General features: G+C 39.6%; 1 protein-coding gene across 3 annotated transcripts in view; it reads left to right on the top strand.

Moving 5' to 3' along the window:
* The window catches only part of NSUN6 (NOP2/Sun RNA methyltransferase 6), a 78060-nt gene that overhangs the window by 29054 nt on the left and 33592 nt on the right, over window positions 1-15414 (top strand). For 2 of the 3 annotated variants that reach the window (XM_034643919.1, XM_034643918.1), the window contains exons 1-3: window positions 3777-3867; window positions 5486-5639; window positions 14389-14470. The exons of the other annotated variant lie outside the window; for it this stretch is intronic. In XM_034643919.1, the coding sequence (XP_034499810.1) occupies window positions 5488-5639; window positions 14389-14470 (234 nt within the window). In that variant the 5' untranslated portion in view covers window positions 3777-3867; window positions 5486-5487. Of the gene's footprint in view, window positions 1-3776; window positions 3868-5485; window positions 5640-14388; window positions 14471-15414 lie in introns of those variants that run through there. 3 annotated transcript variants of the gene reach the window in all.

The raw sequence follows: 15414 nt of genomic DNA, 5'->3' as shown, positions 1-15414 counted from the left end.
CCCCCCCCCCCGCCAGTCCCCTTCAGCAGTTGCTCCAAGATTAGTAAGTAGGCCTACTTCACCTATGATCTGTGTGTTTTTTGATCTGGCTTTTGATCTTTTTTGATCTTTTTGATGTGGTTTTTGATCTGATTTGAAACCATTTGTACTGGTTTCTGGGTTGAGTTTGTGTGCAAACCCTTTGTGAGTGGGGTTTCCATTCCTTCCAGTTTTGTAGTTTTCCTGGACATACTCCCTGTTGGTTTTTAAGGCCAGATGTTTTGGAAGCTCATCTCTTCATGCATTATCTAAGGGTTGGGTTGTTGGATGTGGAGTTTGAATCTCTTCTCAAGGAGGTAACATTCCTTTGAGGTCTGTTCTGACAGTGGAATGATGCTCCAGGGGTGTGGTTTTGTCCTTAGCAAGACTGTATCTTTGCCTCTTTACTCGTCTTGGTGCTATCCCTTGTTGTGAGGGCTCTGTTCATCCAATTTCTAGGTCCCATTCAGTTTGTTGTTTGTGGGAGGAGGTGATCTCAGGATCTGATTATTCTGCCATCTTGAACCCTCTTCCACTCATCATTCTCTTATATTATTCAGTGTAGTAGTTCTAGTAACTTTGCTGACAGACTTTTCTGAGTAATGTTTGTTGGTAGGAGTAGCAGGCAGCCATCTTTCAGAAAACTGTTGATTTTTTTTTTAACTCAACTTTTAAACTCAGCGTTCAGTTAATGCTGCTAAGATTTCTTTCTCTGCCTATGGGAGGAAAACCATGCTTCCGTAACAAATGCTATACACATATCATGTATGTTTCTTACTATAAAATTTTAGAACTGTGTCTACTAGTGGTACTTTGTTATTCAGCTAGTAAATTTGCACCCTTTGGTTTCTTGAATTACAGCGTAGTTCAGTCATAGACTTCATAGAAATAGATTAATTTATTAACCAGCCTGTTTATCTTATGAGATCTGGTTCTTTGCATTATTATATGGAGGTACATATTACAAAAACAGTTTTATTTTTTATTTTTTTTAAAGATTTTATTTATTTATTTGACAGAGAGCACAAGCACGAGCAGGGGGAGTGGCCGGCAGAGGGAGAGGGAGAAGCAGACTCCCTGCTCATCAGGGAGCCTGATGCAGAACTTGATTCCAGGACCCTAGGATCATGACCTGAGCTGAAGGGAGATGCTTAACCGACTGAGCCACTCAGGTGCCCCTACATGTTTCTTTTAAAACTGTTTTTGTGGGGTGCCTGGGTGACTTAGTCGGTTAAGTGTCGGCCTTTGGCTCAAGTCATGATCCCGGGGTCCTGGCATTAGAGCCCTGCGTCGGGCTCCTTGCTCAGTGGGAAGTCTGCTTCTCCCTCTCCCTCCACCTCTCGCCCTGCTCATGCTCTCTCTCAAATAAATAAAAATAAAGTCTTTAAAGATAAATAAATAGAGTAAAATTTGCCTAATTAAAAAAAGTAGTCAGAAAGAAAGAAAGAAATATAATCCCATACTGGAACAATAATTGGTTTGAATTATTCTTTGTCGAGTTGTTTTAAGTTAAATACTGTAAAGATGGACTACTTGTGCTGTGGTCAGAAGGAGACAGTCAAAGAAATAGCAGAACTTGAAGCACTAGGTAGGAACCGGATTAGAAAGGCAGGCATATAAATGTTAACATTTGAGTATTTTTCAGAGGACTGTTGTCCTGCAAGTCAGAAAGTCATTTAAATTATGAAAGAATGAGCAGGTCATGGAATTCAAGGTGTCCAGTAATGGGTCCAGACTGGGCAGGGGGTGAGGTGTTGATCAAGGTCAGTGTGCCAATTGTCTCAACCAATGACTGACTTTTGAATGTGAGGCTGTGACTTTTCAGAAGGTTTCTTTGTATTTTTTCTGTTCGGGGCAGGAACTATGTGGTAAATGGTTAGATTTGATCCTGGCTGGAGCAAGGACCAAAGACTAACTAATTAACTAACTCTGATTTAATTCTGATTAAAAGGACAGATTCAGACATATCAAGTGGTTAACAAACGAGTGAGGATAAAAGGGATGGGAGGAGGGAGACAGGAGTTAATGTTTGTTGTATGACAAAGGGTGTTAGAACCAAGTGGACATTGTAGTCATAACCACTGTGGTTGCAGTCCACGAATATCTATAGAAATTATTTCGCTCTAAAGAGCAGCGTAAACTTATCCTGTTGTGGCATAGTAATAATTTGGTCTTTGGGTTTCTGGCACAGAGCTCNCTAGTGAATTTCCAAACCTGAGGAGGGAGAGCAGTGTGGAAACCCTCAAACTTATAGCCCGTTGGTCAGAAGTACAGATGGCAACCTGGGATGTGTAGCTGGCGTCTGGAGCGAAACCGGTCTTGTTGGAACCAACTGTTGAGCCCGTGGCATCTCACAATAACCCCCAGCAGGTCATGCCGGGACTGAACTGGAGTGAGGGACACCCAGCTGGTGCAAGAGAAAACCCCACCTGTTTGGTGTCAGGAGTATTGTGGGTAAAATGAGCCCACCTACCTACATCAAGCCGAGTACAAACCATCCACATAGATGCTTCCCTGCCAACATGGGTTCAGCAGCTCTGAGCTTGTCTAGCTAGTGGACCTGAGGAGTGTGTTCTTGTTCTCCCTGCCTAGACTCTATTCCTTGTACTCCCGTACCTGGTTTAAATCCAGATTCTTAATCTTGCCTTTATTATTAGAGCGCACTTTTTCTGTGCCCATCTAATCCCTGGGACATGCTGTTGATTTCCCTTTGTCTTGCTCTCTGTGGTGTGGCCTGATACACCAGGCCATGTTTGGCTTTCTCCAACAGTACTTGTGTGCTTTCTCTTGCCTCTGATGGCCTGTAGACAGCTTCTCTCAGAAGGCGATGTTTGTCCTGATGAATCATCGTCCACCATGTTCTGTCCTGCGTCCTGGCCCTTCCTGCTCTGATCAGTACCACTGCCATTTATAGCACGGGATAAAGGTAGAAAAGCTCACCTAGAGTGTTGTGTCAGTACCGGGCCGTTATTCTCTAAAGAGATGAGAGAGTTGTGTGGCAACTCTGTGGTTGCTTAGCATCAGCATGATTCTGAAGTATATTTTTATTTTTCATACAAGCGCCTAGCATAGTGCCTTGCAAACTGAAGCATTCAGAAAATGTTTATTGAATTAAAAGCTGCTAACGATGATCATGAATCTGTTACCAGAAAGATTAGAATGAATCAACAAAGACTCAGATGTTAGTCAGAGAAAGAGAACTACCATATGATCTCATATGTGGAATTTAAGAAACAAAACAAATGGACGAAGGAAAAAAAGACAAACCAAAAACCAGACTCTTAACTATAGAGAATAAACAGATGGTTCCCAGAGGGGAGGTGGGTAGGGGATAGGTGAAATAAGTGAAGGGGGGAGTAAGAGTATGCTTATCCTGGGGCGCCTATGTGGTGTGGTCCATTAAGCATCTGACTCTTGGTTTTAGCTCATGTTGTGATCTCAGGGTCATGAGACTGAGCCCCACATCAGGCTCCGCACTCAGTGCTGAGTCTGCTTGCGATTCTCTCCCTTTCCCTCTGACCCACCCTCTCTCATGCATGCATGCTCTCTCTCTCTCTCTCTAAAATAAATAAATCTTTAAACAAAAAAAGAGTGCACTTATCCTGATGAGCCCTGAGTAATAGATAGAAATATTGAATCACGGTATTGTACGCCTGAAATTAATAGAACACTGTTATATTAAAAAAAAACACTGCATTAAAAGTAAGAACGAATGCATTATGCTAACATAAATAGCATTTTTAATTAAANAAAAACAACGTTGTGAAGCAATTGTTGGAGCACAATGTGGCAATGCAGTGTTAAGAGGAGCCCACGTCTATGTTCCAGGAATTGTGTCAGCTTCAAAGTGTAAGTATAATGTTTCAGCCTCTCTGTGCAAGAAAAGATTCTTTAAAATCTGTATACATTATCAAGTGGAAAATGTATTAAGCTATCATTCGGATGTATTTCAAATTTACTTTTATCAGATATTTTCCAAGTTTTACATTTGGGATAGCCAGAAAGAGATTTATCTGATACGGTCTAACAAACTGGGCATCCATATATGGTTTTTTGCCAGTTTTTTTCTTTCCGTACAAGAGTGTGTGAGATGATGTTTATAGGATCATTACTGATTAATAGAGTGTAAGCTGTCAGTGAAATTTTATTTGTATTCTTAACTCCATTGCCCTCAGACTTCTGTTGTCATTTGTGAGGGTAACCTTCAGAACTTGGGGTCTTAATATTGGAATAAAAGCCAATATTCTTAATTTACTCACTCAGTTGATGACATATGCTTAATAAGTTAGTCACTGTGGTTCAGTCTTAATTTATTGGGCTTGAAATCAAGACACATGGGTTTTGATCTATTGGGAAGCTATTCAGTCTGGACTTCAGTTATGTTATCTGTGAAATAAATAATTTGACGTACATCAGGGTGTGCTAAACTGCCCACTGGCCAAGTCTGGCCCGTGTCTGTTTTTGCATGGCTCACAGCTGAAAATCGTTTTTCCATTTTTAAAAGATTGTTTAAAAAAAAATACAAAGAAGAATATGCCAAGAGACTTTATGTGGCTCATAAAGCCTAAGGAATTCACTTGCCCTTTATAGGAACAGTTCATTGACCTCTGATCTATGTGATTTGAACAGTCCTTCTAGCTCTAGTTGATAGACTGCTCACTACTGCTATCAAGTTAATGGGCTAGACAAATTTATGACAGGCTAGTCTAAGAACATGAAAGTGGAATCGAATCACCCATTATTAAAGTCACTGGGATTGGTTACTGAAAATAATTTAATGAAATGGCTACAAAACCTAGATTTAATCAGCCATAAGAATCAACTTCATATGCTGTATAGTTTCAAGGTGTTCTGAGTATATACATATATATACATAGGTACACGTATATATGTATACAAACGTTCATGTATATACACACATGCACACACGTGTATATGAATGAATGTACTTATCATTAAAATCTCTGTCTTAATTGCTATAATAGGAAACCAAAGAAATAAAAACAGCATTATGGGATTTAGAAACATTTCTTTGAGGGATTTTAGTGTACATTTTTGATGAATCTTTTTAAAGGAAGCTTAGAACTTTGAGGATTGAGCCAAAGATACCAAAATTTATATGAAGTTGTTTAGGGAATGTTAGGTTTGGAAAAAATAATTTACATAGTAGATAGCCTTCGTTTTCTGCTTAGCTAAAGAGTTCCAACTTGGATAGGATGTTTTGAAGACTTGTATTTTTTTTTCTCCTAGAAAAAAAAGTCTCCAGTTAGATATATTGTTATGGAACATTTAAAAGTAAAAAGTTGTATTTCTGTAAGGGGATATTTTGAGGTAATGAGCCAGTTTAGACCTCTTCATGCCCACTGTTGATGCCCTTAGATGTCCCTAGTCTAGCTTAAAAAATTTTCACTATTCTTCTGCCAAAATATAGTCTAATTAGTATAATCTGAATTTTCTTCTTTCTTAGTTATGAAAGCTGGAGATCTTATTTCTGTATACTCAGATATTAAAGGCAAATGTAAGAAAGGAGCCAAAGAATTTGATGGAACAAAAGTATTTCTTGGAAATGGGATTTCTGAACTAAGCCGCAAAGAAATCTTCAGTGGGCTACCTGAACTGAAGTATGTCATCAGGTGTTTTGGGGAAATATGCATTCTTTTTGGTGGTTCAAGGAAAATAAAAACGATGTAAAAAATATATCTGGTTACGTTATAAAAATATTTTTTTGGTATAAATCTGACTGAAAAATAATTGTTCAATGCATATTTCCATGTTTTTTTGAAAAATTGCTTTTGGGTAAAAGAGTAAATGCTTAGATTAAAGGGGCCACCTACATAAGTGGGTAGTCATGTTGTAATTGTCAATTTCAGTTTTCCTTTTGAATTTTATTGATTTGAAAATTTTTGCATCTTTCGGGGAACAGTACTCATCTTGATAAAGGATGAATTATGTGACCTATCCAGAACTATTTAAACAGTCTGATTTTGTGAAACGAAAAGCTTATGATTTTAATATAAATTAAAAAAAATTTTTATTAAAAAATTTACCAGAAAGCCAGCAATCACATGGCTACTCGTGGTCAAGAATTAATACTTGGATCTGGGGTGCCTGGGTAGCTCAGTCGGTTGAGTGTCCAACTCTTGATTTCAGCTCAGGTGGTGATCTCATGGTCGTGGAATCGGTCCGATTCCACAAGCGCTCTCTCTCAAATAAATCTTAAAAAAAAAAAAAAAAAGAATTAGCATTTGGATTTACTCAAACCAAATTAAAAAAACGGTTTTAAATCATCTTGGGTTGCTACTGACTCTAAATAAATTAAATCAGTGGGCAAGCCAGAGTCATTTTGCTTCATATTTTCAGCCTGTTTAAGGAGTTCTGTGGACAGCTCCATTACTCCACAGTTGACAGCTGATGTAGACATGCCGAAAAGTGAATTTATCTGTGCAGAGCTGGACTACCTGCCTGATTCCTGGAAGTTTTCATGTCTCAGCAATCTGGGTTTATAGTTGAAATCAATTCTTCTGAAGAAAAAGATTATTGGATTAACTCTAGATAGCAGTACTTTCCAAGTGGCCAAGAGCAGGATTTTATTCTCCTTAGAAGACTGTATAAAGATAAAGCATATATATGTTGTGTTTATCTTTGGGTCTCTAATAGAAAATTCACATTTCGATTTCCTCCTTTCAGTCTATTATTAGTGATATACTCTTCATCCTCTCTCTTTTTTTGTGACTGGCTTAATTTTTTTTTTTTTTTTTACTGAATTATAATTGATGTATTGTATTTCAGGTATACAACACAGTGCTTCAATATTCATAGGCATTAGGAAATGGTCACCACAATAAGGCATTACCATCTGTGGTTATACAGAGTTGTTACAGTATTATTAACTATATTCCCTGTAGTGTACCTTACATCCCCGTGTTTTATTGATAACTTATTTCATCTAGTTTTTAACTTATTTAATCCCCATAACTTAATCCCCGTAACTCATTTATAACTGGAAAGTTAATCTTTTTCACCTTTTTCATTATCCTTACCCCCTTCTCTGGCAACTATCAGATCTCTGTGTCTGTGTTTCTGTTGTTTGTTCATTTGTTTTTTAGATTCCGCATACAAATGAAATCATACAGTATTTGTCTTTATCTGTCTGACTTATTTCACTTAGCATAATACCCTCTGGGGCTATGTTGTCATGAATGGCAAGATTTCATTCTTTTTTATGACTAATATTCCCCTGGGTGTGTGTGTGTGTGTGTGTGTGTGTGTGTGTGTGTGTGTGCGCGCGTGCACGTGCGCACATGTGTACAATATTTTTTTGTAGCTCTGTACTTTCAGTCTGTGTCTGTCTTTGGATCTGAAGTGAATCTCTTGTAGTCAGCTTATAGGTGGGTCTTGTTTTTTATCCATTCATTCATGCTATGTGTTTTGCTTGGATCGTTTAGTCCACTTTCATTTAAAGTAATTATTGATACGTGTGTATATTGCCATTTTGTTATTTGTCTTCTGATTGTTTTTGTAGTTCTTTGTTCTTTTCTTAGGATTTGATTATTTTAGTGTTATTTCCTCTTTATTTTTTGTGTACCTATTATAGGTTTTCGGTTTGTGGTAACCATGAGATCCGACTACCTTTCTAAGTGGTTGATCCACTACCTTTACTATATATTTGCCTTTACCAGTGAGATTTTTATCTTTCATATATTTTATTTCTAGTTATGGCCTTTTCCTTTTTGCTTATAGAAGTCTGTTTAATATTACAAAGCTAGTTCAGGGGTGATGAACTCCATTAACTTTTGCGTCTCTGGGAAACTCTTTATCTCCCCCTTCAATTGTGAATGATAACCTTGCTGAGTATTCTGGATTGTAAGCACTCTGAATGTATCGTGCCATTCATTCTCTTTTGGCCTGCAAAGTTTGTGCTAAGAGATCAGCAGATAGCCTTATGGGGGTTCCCTTAAATGTAACTAATTTTTGTTTCTGCTGTTTTTAAGAGTTTGTTTTTAATTTCTTACATTTTGATTATGATGTATCTTGGTCTGGGTCTCTTTGGGTTCATCGTTTTCGGGGATTCTCTTTTTCTTTGATCTGGGCATCTGTTTCCTTTGCCAAATGAGGGAAGTTTTCATCTATTACTTCTCAGATTTTCTGCCCCGTTCTCTTTTTTCTTTCCTTCTTTCTTTCTTTTTTCTCTCTCTTTTTTCCCCGCCTTTGGGGACTCCTATAAAGGGGATGTTAGTGCACTTGATGTTAGCTTACAGGTCCCCTAAACTATCCTCATTATTAAAATTCCTTTTTCCTTTTGTTGTTCAGTTTGGGTGATTTTTACTGCCTTGTTTTCCAGATCCCTGCCCTGTTCTTCTGTATTACTAATCTGCTGTTTATTCCCTAGAGTGTATTTTTATTTCTCTTATTCTTCAGCTCTGATTGGAACTTTTTTGTATTTTCTTTTTGTTGAAGTTCTCACTGCGTTTATCCATTTTTCTCCCGAGTTTGATGAGCAATGTTATGGCTATTACTTTGGACTTTTTATTGGATAAACTGTTTATTTCCATTTTGTTTAGTTCTCTTTCTGATGTTTTGTGTTCTTCTTTTGTTTGGAACATATTCTTCTGTCTCCTCGTTATGCCCGACTCTGTGTTTCTGTGTATTAGGTAGTTCACCTACATCTCCTGATGCTGAAGGAGTGGCTTTATGTAAGAGGTGACCTGTAGGGCCCAGTAGTGCAATTCTGTTACCCTGGTACCCAGACACAGGTTCCTCAGGGGTGTTCCCTGAGTGGGCTATGTGTGTCCTCCTCTTGTGGCAGCCCCTTGACAGCTGCAGGTGTACTCTTGGTGAGGCTGGCTTCCCTCCCCTCCTGGTTGGCTGGAGGCCTATTCCTGATGACTACAGGTGTGCTGATGGGTGGAGGCCTATAGACTGCGAGGCTCTGCTGAGGGGCAGGGTTGTATGGGGCTCTCAGCGGGGTGTGCACCCTGGCATTAGCATTTTGGAGAGAGGATTTCAAAATGGTGTCTGTCAGCTCCAGCATCAGCAGGACAGAACAAGATAGCAAAAATGGCTATCACCAGTGTCTTACTCCTCAGGGAGAGCGCCCCCCCCCCCCGCCAGTCCCCTTCAGCAGTTGCTCCAAGATTAGTAAGTAGGCCTACTTCACCTATGATCTGTGTGTTTTTTGATCTGGCTTTTGATCTTTTTTGATCTTTTTGATGTGGTTTTTGATCTGATTTGAAACCATTTGTACTGGTTTCTGGGTTGAGTTTGTGTGCAAACCCTTTGTGAGTGGGGTTTCCATTCCTTCCAGTTTTGTAGTTTTCCTGGACATACTCCCTGTTGGTTTTTAAGGCCAGATGTTTTGGAAGCTCATCTCTTCATGCATTATCTAAGGGTTGGGTTGTTGGATGTGGAGTTTGAATCTCTTCTCAAGGAGGTAACATTCCTTTGAGGTCTGTTCTGACAGTGGAATGATGCTCCAGGGGTGTGGTTTTGTCCTTAGCAAGACTGTATCTTTGCCTCTTTACTCGTCTTGGTGCTATCCCTTGTTGTGAGGGCTCTGTTCATCCAATTTCTAGGTCCCATTCAGTTTGTTGTTTGTGGGAGGAGGTGATCTCAGGATCTGATTATTCTGCCATCTTGAACCCTCTTCCACTCATCATTCTCTTATATTATTCAGTGTAGTAGTTCTAGTAACTTTGCTGACAGACTTTTCTGAGTAATGTTTGTTGGTAGGAGTAGCAGGCAGCCATCTTTCAGAAAACTGTTGATTTTTTTTTTAACTCAACTTTTAAACTCAGCGTTCAGTTAATGCTGCTAAGATTTCTTTCTCTGCCTATGGGAGGAAAACCATGCTTCCGTAACAAATGCTATACACATATCATGTATGTTTCTTACTATAAAATTTTAGAACTGTGTCTACTAGTGGTACTTTGTTATTCAGCTAGTAAATTTGCACCCTTTGGTTTCTTGAATTACAGCGTAGTTCAGTCATAGACTTCATAGAAATAGATTAATTTATTAACCAGCCTGTTTATCTTATGAGATCTGGTTCTTTGCATTATTATATGGAGGTACATATTACAAAAACAGTTTTATTTTTTATTTTTTTTAAAGATTTTATTTATTTATTTGACAGAGAGCACAAGCACGAGCAGGGGGAGTGGCCGGCAGAGGGAGAGGGAGAAGCAGACTCCCTGCTCATCAGGGAGCCTGATGCAGAACTTGATTCCAGGACCCTAGGATCATGACCTGAGCTGAAGGGAGATGCTTAACCGACTGAGCCACTCAGGTGCCCCTACATGTTTCTTTTAAAACTGTTTTTGTGGGGTGCCTGGGTGACTTAGTCGGTTAAGTGTCGGCCTTTGGCTCAAGTCATGATCCCGGGGTCCTGGCATTAGAGCCCTGCGTCGGGCTCCTTGCTCAGTGGGAAGTCTGCTTCTCCCTCTCCCTCCACCTCTCGCCCTGCTCATGCTCTCTCTCAAATAAATAAAAATAAAGTCTTTAAAGATAAATAAATAGAGTAAAATTTGCCTAATTAAAAAAAGTAGTCAGAAAGAAAGAAAGAAATATAATCCCATACTGGAACAATAATTGGTTTGAATTATTCTTTGTCGAGTTGTTTTAAGTTAAATACTGTAAAGATGGACTACTTGTGCTGTGGTCAGAAGGAGACAGTCAAAGAAATAGCAGAACTTGAAGCACTAGGTAGGAACCGGATTAGAAAGGCAGGCATATAAATGTTAACATTTGAGTATTTTTCAGAGGACTGTTGTCCTGCAAGTCAGAAAGTCATTTAAATTATGAAAGAATGAGCAGGTCATGGAATTCAAGGTGTCCAGTAATGGGTCCAGACTGGGCAGGGGGTGAGGTGTTGATCAAGGTCAGTGTGCCAATTGTCTCAACCAATGACTGACTTTTGAATGTGAGGCTGTGACTTTTCAGAAGGTTTCTTTGTATTTTTTCTGTTCGGGGCAGGAACTATGTGGTAAATGGTTAGATTTGATCCTGGCTGGAGCAAGGACCAAAGACTAACTAATTAACTAACTCTGATTTAATTCTGATTAAAAGGACAGATTCAGACATATCAAGTGGTTAACAAACGAGTGAGGATAAAAGGGATGGGAGGAGGGAGACAGGAGTTAATGTTTGTTGTATGACAAAGGGTGTTAGAACCAAGTGGACATTGTAGTCATAACCACTGTGGTTGCAGTCCACGAATATCTATAGAAATTATTTCGCTCTAAAGAGCAGCGTAAACTTATCCTGTTGTGGCATAGTAATAATTTGGTCTTTGGGTTTCTGGCACAGAGCTCCCCAAATCCTTGGAATCTCTGCCATGATGAGTGTCTTTTGTATGCTAATGAGGTGACTGGTACCTGGGGGTCCCTAGATAGCTTCTGGAAGGCACTTGCCGGAGGAACCAACCTTGTAGTTAGAAGGGTGGAACGTGCAGCTCTATCCCTGGGCCTCCAGGGAGAGGAGAGGCCCTGGAAATTCAGTTCCTATCCAGTGGTCAGTGATTTAATCAATCATGCTTATGTACTGAAACCTCCATAAAGACCCCTAGGTGGTGGGGTTCAGAGAGCTTCCTGGTTGGTGAACACACATCTAGGCGCGGGGAGGGTGGTGATCTGTACACCTCTCCCTTCTCCTGTGCATCTCTTCCCTTTGGCCATTTCTAAGTTGTATCCTCCATAGTAAACCAGTACTAGTTAGTGTTGTTCTGGGTTCTGTGAGTTATTTTAGTGAATTTTCAAACCTGAGGAGGGAGAGCAGTGTGGAAACCCTCAAATTTATAGCCCGTTGGTCAGAAGTACAGATGGCAACCTGGGATGTGTAGCTGGCGTCTGGAGCGACACCGGTCTTTTTGGAACCAATTGTTGAGCCCGTGGCATCTCACAATAACCCCCAGCAGGTCATGCCGGGAGTGAACTGGAGAGAGGGACACCCAGCTGGTGCAAGAGAAAACCCCACCCCGTTTGGTGTCAGGAGTATTGTGGGTAAAATGAGCCCACCTACCTACATCAAGCCGAGTACAAACCATCCACATAGATGCTTCCCTGCCAACATGGGTTCAGCAGCTCTGAGCTTGTCTAGCTAGTGGACCTGAGGAGTGTGTTCTTGTTCTCCCTGCCTAGACTCTATTCCTTGTACTCCTGTACCTGGTTTAAATCCAGATTCTTAATCTTGCCTTTATTATTAGAGCGCACTTTTTCTGTGCCCATCTAATCCCTGGGACATGCTGTTGATTTCCCTTTGTCTTGCTCTCTGTGGTGTGGCCTGATACACCAGGCCATGTTTGGCTTTCTCCAACAGTATCTGTGTGCTTTCTCTTGCTTCTGATGGCCTGTTGACAGCTTCTCTCAGAAGGCGATGTTTGTCCTGATGAATCATCGTCCACCATGTTCTGTCCTGCGTCCTGGCCCTTCCTGCTCTGATCAGTACCACTGCCATTTATAGCACGGGATAAAGGTAGAAAAGCTCACCTAGAGTGTTGTGTCAGTACCGGGCCGTTATTCTCTAAAGAGATGAGAGAGTTGTGTGGCAACTCTGGGGTTGCTTAGCATCAGCATGATTCTGAAGTATATTTTTATTTTTCATACAAGCGCCTAGCATAGTGCCTTGCAAACTGAAGCATTCAGAAAATGTTTATTGAATTAAAAGCTGCTAACGATGATCATGAATCTGTTACCAGAAAGATTAGAATGAATCAACAAAGACTCAGATGTTAGTCAGAGAAAGAGAACTACCATATGATCTCATATGTGGAATTTAAGAAACAAAACAAATGGACGAAGGAAAAAAAGACAAACCAAAAACCAGACTCTTAACTATAGAGAATAAACAGATGGTTCCCAGAGGGGAGGTGGGTAGGGGATAGGTGAAATAAGTGAAGGGGGGAGTAAGAGTATGCTTATCCTGGGGCGCCTATGTGGTGTGGTCCATTAAGCATCTGACTCTTGGTTTTAGCTCATGTTGTGATCTCAGGGTCATGAGACTGAGCCCCATATCAGGCTCCGCACTCAGTGCTGAGTCTGCTTGCGATTCTCTCCCTTTCCCTCTGACCCACCCTCTCTCATGNTCTGTGTGCTTTCTCTTGCTTCTGATGGCCTGTTGACAGCTTCTCTCAGAAGGCGATGTTTGTCCTGATGAATCATCGTCCACCATGTTCTGTCCTGCGTCCTGGCCCTTCCTGCTCTGATCAGTACCACTGCCATTTATAGCACGGGATAAAGGTAGAAAAGCTCACCTAGAGTGTTGTGTCAGTACCGGGCCGTTATTCTCTAAAGAGATGAGAGAGTTGTGTGGCAACTCTGTGGTTGCTTAGCATCAGCATGATTCTGAAGTATATTTTTATTTTTCATACAAGCATCTAGCATAGTGCCTTGCAAACTGAAGCATTCAGAAAATGTTTATTGAATTAAAAGCTGCTAACAATGATCATGAATCTGTTACCAGAAAGATTAGAATGAATCAACAAAGACTCAGATGTTAGTCAGAGAAAGAGAACTACCATATGATCTCATATGTGGAATTTAAGAAACAAAACAAATGGACGAAGGAAAAAAAGACAAACCAAAAACCAGACTCTTAACTATAGAGAATAAACAGATGGTTCCCAGAGGGGAGGTGGGTAGGGGATAGGTGAAATAAGTGAAGGGGGGAGTAAGAGTATGCTTATCCTGGGGCGCCTATGTGGTGTGGTCCATTAAGCATCTGACTCTTGGTTTTAGCTCATGTTGTGATCTCAGGGTCATGAGACTGAGCCCCACATCAGGCTCCGCACTCAGTGCTGAGTCTGCTTGCGATTCTCTCCCTTTCCCTCTGACCCACCCTCTCTCATGCATGCATGCTCTCTCTCTCTCTCTCTAAAATAAATAAATCTTTAAACAAAAAAAGAGTGCACTTATCCTGATGAGCCCTGAGTAATAGATAGAAATATTGAATCACGGTATTGTACGCCTGAAATTAATAGAACACTGTTATATTAAAAAAAAACACTGCATTAAAAGTAAGAACGAATGCATTATGCTAACATAAATAGCATTTTTAATTAAACAGCTATGTTAAAAAAAAAGACTCATGTTCTTTGCCTTTCTCAGTTTGTTCAAATCTCTGAAGAAACTCCTTTGTGCAAATGAAAAATTTATGTAACTATGCTTTTTAGTTTTCCTGATGACTTTCTGCTACAAGGAGTAAGCATAGACAATTCATAGGAATATCTTAAATATTGTGGTATTGAGTAAAAGAGTAAAGTTTTAAAAAGGCAGAACATCTTATATTTGTTGTGCTATGTGGGTATGTTCCTGGAAATGGAGTCTGTATGGACTGTGGAATTTATACAGACTAATGTTAGATTTTTCTGCTTTTCAGAGGTATAGGCATAAGAATGATAGAACCGGTATATCTCAGCCCCTCATTTGACAATGTACTGCCCAGCTACTTATTTTTACAGGCAAGTATTTGTCAGAGTAAAATATTTAATGATATTGAAACATAACTTCAACGAGTCATTTCAAATCTAAGGTTTCTTTCTATTACCATATTTTTTTGTGATTTATTTTTCTGATCTACCTTTTGTTAAGCAGTAAAAAACAAAGAATAAACAAAAAAAACCACTTTGTACATATTCTCTTCTTTTTCTCAACTGATTTTAAAGTTTTTTTTAAACCTTCTATTGCCCAAAAATGCTTTAATTGCTTATTAGCCTCTACTGTTTTTTCTTGAAAAATAGTTTAGAAAATACATTACTTTAAAAAAATGCATTACTGGGGCACCTGGGTGGCTCAGTCAGTTAAGCATCTGCCATTGGCTCAGGTCATGATTCTGGGGTCCTGGGATCAAGCCCCATGTCAGGCTCCCTGCTCTGTGGGAGTCTGCTTCTCCCTCTCCCCCACCTTGTGTGTGCTCTCTCTTTCTCACACATACACAAATAAAGTCTTTTAAAAAATGCTTTACTCTGGGATATTATTCTATCTTACTTAAGGCAAACTGTTATCCTAGAGTATCATCAAAACTAATAATGAGTTGATGGTATAATATAACTTATTTCAGTCTAACTTATTGCTGTAGATATTTGAATTTGTCCAACTCATATTTCTAGGTCAGAAACCAGAAATAGTAAGATTGTTTTACATTTTACTTTTCTCCTACAAAAATGGGTTAGTGGCGGGGGGATAGGAAGCCCAGATGTCTTTGAGTGGAATTAGCAGCATAAAACTAGAATTCTTAAGTGGGTGTTAAATGGTGAAGCACCTGAAATTGCAAAATTTTGTACATTTTCTTAGAAAAAGATCTAAAGCTTTCTTATATTTCTAAAAGGGCTTTTGCCTTCAAAATATTGAGAACCACTGAATTGAGGGGGGGGAAATGTGCTTTTTTTTTTTTTTCTAAATTGAA

This window comes from Ailuropoda melanoleuca, chromosome 15 (assembly GCF_002007445.2).
Source record: "Ailuropoda melanoleuca isolate Jingjing chromosome 15, ASM200744v2, whole genome shotgun sequence".
NCBI classification, from domain to species: Eukaryota; Metazoa; Chordata; class Mammalia; order Carnivora; family Ursidae; genus Ailuropoda; species Ailuropoda melanoleuca.
This window is presented reverse-complemented; position numbering and strand designations above follow the sequence as displayed.